General features: G+C 39.0%; 1 protein-coding gene across 2 annotated transcripts; it reads right to left on the reverse strand.

Moving 5' to 3' along the window:
* Window positions 1–1,175: 1,175 nt before the first annotated feature.
* On the reverse strand, window positions 1,176–8,860 carry LOC136677062 (uncharacterized). Of its 2 annotated transcripts, none has more exons than XM_066654440.1 (5): window positions 8,669–8,860; window positions 8,025–8,265; window positions 6,919–7,085; window positions 3,062–4,101; window positions 1,176–2,499 (listed from the first exon to the last, which is right to left on the reverse strand). In XM_066654440.1, exons 1-5 carry the CDS (start codon window positions 8,681–8,683, stop codon window positions 2,109–2,111), a joined length of 1,854 nt encoding a protein of 617 aa, XP_066510537.1. In that variant the 5' UTR covers window positions 8,684–8,860; the 3' UTR covers window positions 1,176–2,108. The 2 variants fall into 2 exon arrangements, with proteins under 2 accessions (XP_066510537.1, XP_066510538.1); XM_066654441.1 differs by having other exon boundaries at window positions 8,025–8,283.
* Window positions 8,861–10,010: the final 1,150 nt, after the last annotated feature.

Genomic DNA, 10,010 nt, shown 5'->3' on the forward strand with positions numbered 1-10,010 from the left:
CATATCTGGATGTATCAGATGTTGTACTATTGTACCTATTTTAAACCTGCTAACCATTCCATAGAGCATAATCTGCCTCAAGTTAGAGATAATTCATTTTATGAGAACTGCTCTTTTTATCTTTTTTTTTATTATAATTGTATTATATTATTTACTACTTTAGCTTGTATTTTTAATATAGCTAATGTTCACCAGTGAACCTGCCTGGCATGTTTTTAGTAGAGACTGGGGTTGACGATCCGGGTTCATATGCATCAATTTGACACCTTCAGAGGCCTTGTAGATTATATAACATCAAAGACAAATAGGTTCTAAGAGGTAAAGACTAATAGCATACACATTCACTCACCCCTATTGACACTTTTGAGTCGCCAATCCACCTACTAACGTGTTTTTGGACCGTGGGAGGAAACCAGAGTTCCTGGAGCAAACTTACACGGACACAGGGAGAACACACAAAACTGCTCACAGACAGACACCAGGAGTAGGGCTCAAACTCACAACCCGAGGACCCTGGAGCTATACAACAGTGACTCTACCTGTTCCACCACCGTGCCACACCCAAATGCATTTATTTTCACATAAAAATTATATATATATATATATATATATATTCATGAACGTAACTGTATTTGTAGACATAGGGTGGATCATTTTTGTGTATAGCAGTATTTGTGATTTGTGTATAATTGGTGGAAGGATTTACACATTTGTCAAGTATCTGTATTTTGAGACTAATCTCTTGCCATACATCAACCATCCAAAGTCAGTACATGATCTTACTAATGTTCACTAATGATTGCTATCAAATAGGCACAGAAAAACTCACAGAAATGTTCCAACTGGTGTTAAGCAAAAATTAGAGGGTGTTACTGTTAGGCCAGTTCTCTATGGATACTTTCCATTTTTTAAGAAACTTTTGGCTATACAGTATAATCTGGAAAAGAAATTGTACAGGAAAGGAAAGTAAGATTAAATTAAGTGAATTAAATGTGTTGCTTTGTGTTCAAGATGTTATAATATATGTGAACTATATGACCTCTGTAATTATAAAGACATGGCACAAATAAAATACAGCAAGCCAGATTTGGTGAACCAAAATGAAAAACAACCCAGTTGGCTAAACCAGGCACATTCTTGGTTTACTGAGGAAAATGTGTCCTTTTTAATTAAACACAGTGTAAACACAGAACACTGTTGCCTCCACATCTTCAACTCCACCTATGAGCTGTAAATGCAGAAATTACATTAATGCACTTAAATACACTTACATTACATAAAGTATAAAACGGACCACAATATTTACACAGGTCACAATTTATGTTCCATCTGTAATACAAAATATATACTATAATAGTATATATTTTCTGCTTTGTGACGACTTTTTGTTGTGAAAAGTGCTATATAAATAAAATTTGATTGATTGATTGATTTATAGTATATATTTAGTACTTATATAAGTACTAAATATTCATTCAGATCAATTCAATCAAACAGGAACAATATATAGTTCAAGGAAATATGTTTGTCCAGATTCAATACATATCACTTTTAATGACTACTGCATTCTCAGAACTATTCTACCCCCTCAAGACCCATGTTTTAAGTTTTTATTAGAAGGCAAAAAATAAGATGAAGGTGCTTCTATTTTTTTTCTGCCTCTCAGTTTTAAAGCAGCCTTGTGTATGTGAAAAGCGCTATATAAACTCACAGCACGACAAGTGTGTTTTTTGACAAACTGTGGTTGTAAGGTGACAAAATGTGAAAAAGTTAAATTGGTATGACTACCTTTGCAAGCTGCAATTTAGAGGAAAAGAAAAAGGAGTGTTCTAGGAAACAGTAAACACTAATCACATATTTCAGTGCAACAACTGAATTGCTGACAGAGGACTCTATAAATTAAAATAAAGTCCTACACAAATAGGTACATTGAAGCTACTTAAATGGTAAAAAAAATTACTAATTTACTAATTACTGAGAGACTCAGACTCATTATCTGATAACTAAAGTGCTTGTAAACTTCAGTGAATTATTGCTAAAATCTGATTTACTAAAGTACATGAGATTATGATGTAAATGTAAATGCACTCTGACTGTGCTGCACTGATTCATGTCCAACTGATGTGTAGTTTATGAAGCCTCCTGCTGGCTTTACTCTGTAGTTTTTTGATGTTGCTCAGGGTCATGGCCCAGCACCCACTCAGGTCCAAAATGGACAAGCGATGGCAGGTGTCCACCAGCCTAGAAGCTGTCTCCATGGTTACGTCTGAGCGTTTAAGGCTAACGTTTCTGAGTTGTCTCAGTGGCGGCTGGTCAGAGGCTCCAAGTGGCTTGGCACCATGGTCTAGAACCAACCGGAACACAGGATCCAACCTACAGGGCATGGCCATCAACGAGAGCTTCTGAAGTTGTGGGGCACCTCTCAGCAAGGCCCACAGTGGACCCCTCAGCGATTGCCAACACAGCACAGGCTTCAGCTGCCTCTGGTCCAGTGAAAAACTGTTAACAATATCAGTAGCACATGTCACTGCAGTGTATGTTATAGCAAAATTACTTATTAATATTACAAATTACCTTTTTAAAATTTTAATTAATATTACATTTTAACAATGTAAAACAATTGTTTCACTGTAAATACACAAATTCTGGAATTCTATAATTTAAACAGAAGAAACACACAAATGAACCAGTTTATTGTAAATGCTTTACAAAAGAGGGATATTATAATGATTCAGGGTGCCTAGATTACTGTTTATATTTGTCTGACACAAAGAAATCCAGGGTGTAATTCACTTTTAAAGCACCGTCCTTAAATCACGGGTGCGGGTGGTAGTGGAGGTCGTTTCCTGCCAGCTTACCCCAGTTACTTAGTGCAGTTTTTGCAGTGCTGAGCTCAGAGTAGCAAAAACAGGTGCTGTATTCTCCCTAATGTGAGTTGGTGGAATATGACAATGATTTTGAAGCTGTAATTTTAAGGTACAAATGCTACCTAGTCCTGCTTTAAACATAAACAAAACCACAATGAACAAAAAAACTAATTAAGTAAAAACCTTTAACTCACTTCAGTGTTAAGGAGCAGAGGTGTGAAAGACAGGGTAAATCCCAGTCTTCCAAGTCTTCATCATCATTTTCGTCTTCCTGGTTAGACCTGGGAGGGTCTATGTGAATAGTGAGTGTTTTCAGTTGGGGGCAAGAACGGATGAGGTCCAGAAAGGGCAGGTGTCCATCTGCCCGGATTCCTTCTAGTGTGAGGGAGATCAGACTGAACCCTGTGTGCTGAAGAGGAGGAGCCAACTCTGAGAGAGCGATAGGAAATTGCAGGGAGAGAGAACGCAACTGACCAGAAAACCTGGCTAAACCTCTGGTTAACAGTGTTGTCTGCCTGAATCCTAAACCTCCATCCTCCTCACTGCTGTCATCTTCATCAAGGCAGTTCAGAGATACAGAATGAAGATCAGGACATAAATGTCCAAGAGCATCCAAAGTGTTGAGTGAAACATTTTGAATTTCTTGGATGCCAAACTTCAAAATCTCTCCTTGGTTTCCACCATCTGAGGATTCCAAATCCAATGATTTGTCCAGCTTTTCCTCTAGGTTGAAACTGTTCCCTTTCTCATAAACTCTCTTATCAGTTTTTAACCTCTTATTCCATAATTCCTGAAGACTGGCAACTCTTTCTTTGCTGGTGAAGGCATCCGTTTGGCAAAATTCCCTCTTCCAGATTAGCACACAAGCCTGACCCACGTTATCTAACGCCACTTGCCGCAGACTGGGCAAGGCAAGCAGAAGGAAGGCCGCTGAAGCAGTGCCATTATCCTCATTCTCTTCCAGACCAATATCAAGAGCAAGAAGCCTGCTCAGGCACTTAAGCCCAGAGCTGTGGGCCAGGGGCAACAGGGCAGCCGGGTGGAGGTGAACACAGCGAGATATGTCCAAATACTTCAGTCCCAGACAGCTATGGGCCACTGTAGCAATCACAGTGTGGTCAGACATAGTTCCAGCCAAAGAAAGGTCCTGAAGGTGAGACAAGCTGCTCAGAAGACTGCACAAGGCCGGGGCAGAGACGTTTGTAGCACTGTTAAGATTTAGAGACTTCAGAGACTGAGAAAAGGAGGGGCGGGGGGAAGAGAGGGAGAGAGAGAGAACATATTCCTTAATTGCTCATTTGCATTTTTCTGTTTTACATAGTTTAACACTATGTAAAAAAATACCTGTACCATTTAATTATTGGATAAGGCTTAAACTGGAAATGAGTTGCAGGCTGTGGGTATATTTACTGATTTTAATATAATCAATTAGAGTTTAATATTAAATATTTCATGACATGGAATTGTAGCTGTGAAGTTACTTTTTCGATACCATATGAATATCAAAATTATTTTCAATATCTAGTCCTGGAAATGGCTCACAAAATGGCAGCTGCTTTCCCATATGACTTTATTGTTCTGAAAATAAAAATCAGTTTTACAGTGTAAATTTGCTGTGAAATGTAACATATCAAGCATTTATGGCACATTTCATCCTTCAGATAAAATGTTTTGGCAGTGTTTATGTTTGAAACTTTACAATATATACAAAGTAACGATATTAAAAGTATTACAACTGATGGATAAGGAATTAGTATGAATAAATATAAAACTGATTTTGTTATAGATTATTCTTGCATGTTATCAAACTAGCTATACTGACAGGGATGTGTAATGTCTTTGTTAGGTCCATGGAAACTTTAGAAAGCTCATTCACTATGATTCAACTTGTTTCATGAAAGCAATTTGTTATATAATGAATTTTATAATACCAGATCAACATGCAAAAATAACACACTTTAATTTTTAACGGCTTTTAATTTTTTAATTTTTAAAGGCGATGTTCACAATTGTAATTAAAAGAACTTTATATCAAAATTAAATGTTTCGTCTCCAATTTTTAGCTCTCCAGTCTGTTTGCGTGCTAGAAACTAGTCTGATGTGTTTACAAAGCCCCAGTGTCTGTTATTTAAAAAAAATTAAAAATAAATTAAAAAAAAGCTGGATAATTCCAATCTATCCCTGCTCATGGCAGAGGCATCTGGAGTATTTTTAGACAATGGAGAGAAATCAAAACTTTGAAAAGCATGAACCAAAATGAGGATATTGCTTATGATTGCTTCAGAGGTGGGTAATATAGACATGCAGGGGTTGGACAATGAAACTGAAACCTGGTTTTAGACCACAATAATTTATTAGTGTGGTGTAGGGCCTCCTTTTGCGGCCAATACAGCATCAGTTCGTCTTGGGAATGACATATACACGTCCTGCACAGTGGTCAGAAGGATTTGAAGCCATTCTTCTTGCAGGATAGTGGCCAGGTCTCTACGTGATGCTGGTGGAGGAAATCGTTTCCTGACTCGCTCCTCCACCCCAAAGTGGCTCAATAATATTTAGATCTGGTGACTGTGCAGGCCATGGGAGATGTTCAACTTCACTTTCATGTTCATCAAACCAATCTTTCACCAGTCTCACTGTGTGTATTGGTGCATTGTCGTCCTGATACACAGCACCGCCTTCAGGACACAGTGTTTGAACCATTGGATGCACGTGGTCCTCCAGAATGGTTCGGTAGTCCTTGGCAGTGACGCGCCCATCTAGCACAAGTATTGGGTCAAGGGAATGCCATGATATGGCAGCCCAAACCATCACTGATCCACCGCCATGCTTCACTCTGGGCATGCAGCAGTCTGGTGGTACGCTTCTTTGGGGCTTCTCCACACCGTAACTCTCCCGGATGTGGGGAAAACAGTAAAGCCCAAGATTTGCGCTCCTTGCACCATTGAAACCGACGTTTGGCATTGGCATGAGTGACCAAAGGTTTGGCTATAGCAGCCCGGCCGTGTATATTGACCCTGTGGAGCTCCCGAGGGACAGTTCTGGTGGAAACAGGAGAGTTGAGGTGCACATTTAATTCTGCCGTGATCTGGGCAGCCGTGGGTTTATTATTTTTTTTATACAATCCGGGTCAGCACCCGAACATCCCTTTCAGACAGCTTCCTCTTGCATCCACAGTTAACCCTGTGTTATCAGTGGCTCTTGATGCATCACAAAGTCTTGCTGTCTTGGTCACAGATGCGCCAGCAAGACGTGGACTAACAACTTGTCCTCTTTTGAACTCTAGTATGTCACCCATAATGTTGTGTGCATTGCAATATTTTGAGCAAAACTGTGCTCTTACCCTCTGCTAATTAACCCTTCACACTCTGCTCTTACTGGTGCAATGTGCAATTAATGAAGATTGGCCACCAGGCAGGTCCAATTTAGCCCTGAAACCTCCCACACTAAAATGATGTTTCAGTTTCATTGTCTCACTTAAGGTGGAAATGTCTTTAAACTCGGGAGACAGGTAACTGCATTATCAAAACTGGTACACAACAACTCAATTTTCTTTTTTAATTCAAAGAGTGAATAAATAATTATGGACAAAATAAACTTCAGCCATGTACAAACAACGGTGATTTGTTTTCCCCTAAAACACACCTTAAAAATATGCTTAGCTTCTGAATATAAACAACCAGAGAGAACTGCGATTACCCACAATCATAGATGTTCCCTTTAAGCTAATCTAGTGAAGAAAACAAACAGTTATTTTAATACATTTTTAAGTCTGTTAATATATTTTTATTTCTGTCTTTTGGATTAAAACTGAAAGTTTAATTAATTTATTTATTTGCTGACATTTTGAGGCATTTCTTCTAGGCAATCATTTGCTGGAAATACTGGCAGAGGAGTTAATAAAAAAAATAAAATTAGGGTTAAATAATAAAAAGAAAAATCCCTGTACTAGGTCTCAAATGTCTATATTATAAACAAATGTCAGATAAAACATTTAAAGCAGAAGGAAGGTATTGGGAGAAAAGGAAAGGGAGGGAAAGAGAAAGAGAGTAACCTGGCAGCGTGCAGTTATGAGGCTGCAGATGTTTGCAGTGATAAGGTTGCATGAATGTGATAGTGAGATGTGGTGGAGCTGCGGCTGTATCAACAGGTGCAGAGCCGCACGAGACAGAAGATTCCTCCGAGACAAAAGACACAGAAGTTCCTCCAACAAATCACCAGCTGCACAAAACACACACAGTCAAACAAACACACACACACACACAAATACATCCAGAGAAACACAAATATACACAGACACACAAATACATTTGCTCATTTACACTTTAGTAAGCATTTTCACATTTATATATATCTAAAATACACAATGTAAATTTGCAATTATTTGTAATTGTACAATGTACAACGAAATGTATCCTCCACATTTAACTCATCTGTAGCAGGGAACACCCACACTCTAGTGCACTAGGGGCTGTGAACACACACCCAGAGCGATGGGCAGCCAAACCCAGCATCTGGGGAGCAGTTCAGTGCCTTGAGAATTCAGTCCTAAACCCTCTTCTATAACCATTACGCCACGGCCGTCCTAATAATATAAATTAATACAGTAATATGCTGTGCTATTACTCCATATAACCAAGCAATATTTTAACAAGTTCAGGACACTAGGTAGCAATGCAAACCTTTTACAGGCAATTGATTTTACTAAATGGAGACTTATACCAGGGCAGCACGGTGGCGCAGCAGGTAGTGTCGCAGTCACACAGCTCCAGGGGCCTGGAGGTTGTGGGTTCGATTCCAGATCCGGGTGACTGTCTGTGAGGAGTTGGTGTGTTCTCCCCGTGTCCCCGTGGGTTTCCTCCGGGTGCTCCGGTTTCCTCCCACAGTCCAAAAACACACGTTGGTAGGTGGATTGGCGACTCGAAAGTGTCCGTAGGTGTGAGTGTGTGAGTGAATGTGTGTGTGTCTGTGTTGCCCTGTGAAGGACTGGCGCCCCCTCCAGGGTGTATTCCCGCCTTGCGCCCGATGATTCCAGGTAGGCTCTGGACCCCCCGCGACCCTAAATTGGATAAGCGGTTACAGATAATGGATGGATGGATGGAGACTTTTACCCCACCTATAATAAACAAACAGACACAGGTAAACATATGGGATACTTACGCAGAAGGCTAAAGGGTCCCATGACGTATCTGAAGAAGTACTGGTTCATGTAATTCTGTGCATAGTCCTGCACCCAAAGATCCTTCATGTTCTTTGCCAGACTGAGGAGGCAGAGCCGAGTGAGTGATGAAGGCTCATCCTCCTCCTCGTCCTCACTGAACTCTTGTCTTTGATTTCTCTTCTCCCTCTCCCTAATTCTCTCCGGCCTGACATCCAACTGGCGAAACAGTGGCATCGCTACCTACAGCAGTCACTGGAACTGTAATACAAGCATGATTTATTCATTTATTTATTTTTAAATAAATGATGTCACATTTTATAAGTTTATGTCCTAAAACGTGCAAGGGTTGTTCAGACGTAAAAGGAAAAGAGCTGAGGATCATTACTCCCCAAATTTGAGCTGAAGATGTCTGGTTTCACAGGGAGTTTTCACAAACTAGAACTTTAAATGCCTAGGGAAAATTTCGAATGGACAGTTGCTTACATTTACAATCTAATAACCTTAGCTATGCTAGCTGCTAGCTAGCCAAATTCCTTCCCTCAGGAGTCAGACTGAGCCAACAATCCCTTAACCCTGAGATTGTCAACGGTTGTTTCGCTGAATAGGCTAATAATATATGAAGACATTTTGTTAAAAGTCTTACCAAGCCGGTGTCCATTTTTTTAGTTGTTCTAAAGGGAAGAAATTGCTTGTAATAAATTTTGAGGCGTACCCTTTTCCGAGTTTCATAAAAACGACAGGTTTTATAACTAGACCCCTTCTTTTATTTAATTGGACTTTAATGCTGTAAATACGAGAACTTTGTTTCAGTGTGATAGTCCTATCAGAAGAAAGAGTGAACTCTGTTCTCTTGTATCTCAAATCTCAAATGGCACCCTACTCCATATAAAGTGCACTTTTGCACTATTTGATTACACCATGGTTTATACACCCAATAACCGCATCAAAGGGTGGACATACTTTTAAGCTCTGGCTGAACATACATGGTTTTCTATAAGACATTTTAAGCATGAATTCTTAATAAAGGCTTTCTATTCTATTCTATTTCTTAACCAAACTGGTGAACTTCGTAGGGAGCATAGAGTCATTTGGAACACACCCTCTGACTCTACAACACAGCTCATGCACTTGTAACGACTTCATCGCCCTCTAGAGGACCGGCGCTGACTGCAGGATTGCCAGATCTCAGACACTGGTGAAAGTTGTGTTTATGGTTATGTTTAATGTAATTTTTAAATTATTATGTATCCATGGTTTAAAAACATTAACATTTAAAATGTATTCATTGTATTTACAGTATTCCATTTTGGACTGACTGCAGAAATTTGTGATTAAAACTGACAATAGGTGACAATTTTAGGAGATTTTTCTTCTCTTATAAATGGTCAACCAATATAATTTTAATCACCCATTTTTGCAGTCAGTCAATGATACAGTAAGTACTGTACAGTTGGTTTATTTTTAATGCTTACATGTCTTAAATGTTTGTCTTTTTTGTTTTTCATAATCCACATAATACCAAGCCTATTAAATGATGTAGAGACCAACTCTCTGGAGCTGTTTGTATACAGTTTTGAGATCAACATCTACTTTTATGTTTGATTTTCAGTTTTTCTTTTGTCTTTTATCCTTTTCTCAGTATGAGCTCTACATACTTTCAGGCACAAATTGTTGAGTATTGACTAAAGGGTCATTCTATTCAACAGTATATTATTTCAATACGCACCATTTTGTTTTACTCCTGTATGACCAAGCCTGATTCTTAGAAGTTAGGGATCTTTTACAAACTACAACCTGTTAATGCCATTAGTCAGTAAAGCACCACAGCATCAGTACACTTCCTCTGCCATACTTCGCTGTGATTTCAAACCAGCCAGCTGTTTTCTACTTTTAAGATGCAGCGAGATGTTGAAAAAAGAGGTTTTTGGAATGTAGTTTATTATAATGTTCATTAAAACCGATTTTTCTTTGTTGCTTATGCACAC

The sequence above is a fragment of the Hoplias malabaricus genome, chromosome X2 (genome assembly GCF_029633855.1).
Source record: "Hoplias malabaricus isolate fHopMal1 chromosome X2, fHopMal1.hap1, whole genome shotgun sequence".
Lineage (NCBI taxonomy): Eukaryota > Metazoa > Chordata > Actinopteri > Characiformes > Erythrinidae > Hoplias > Hoplias malabaricus.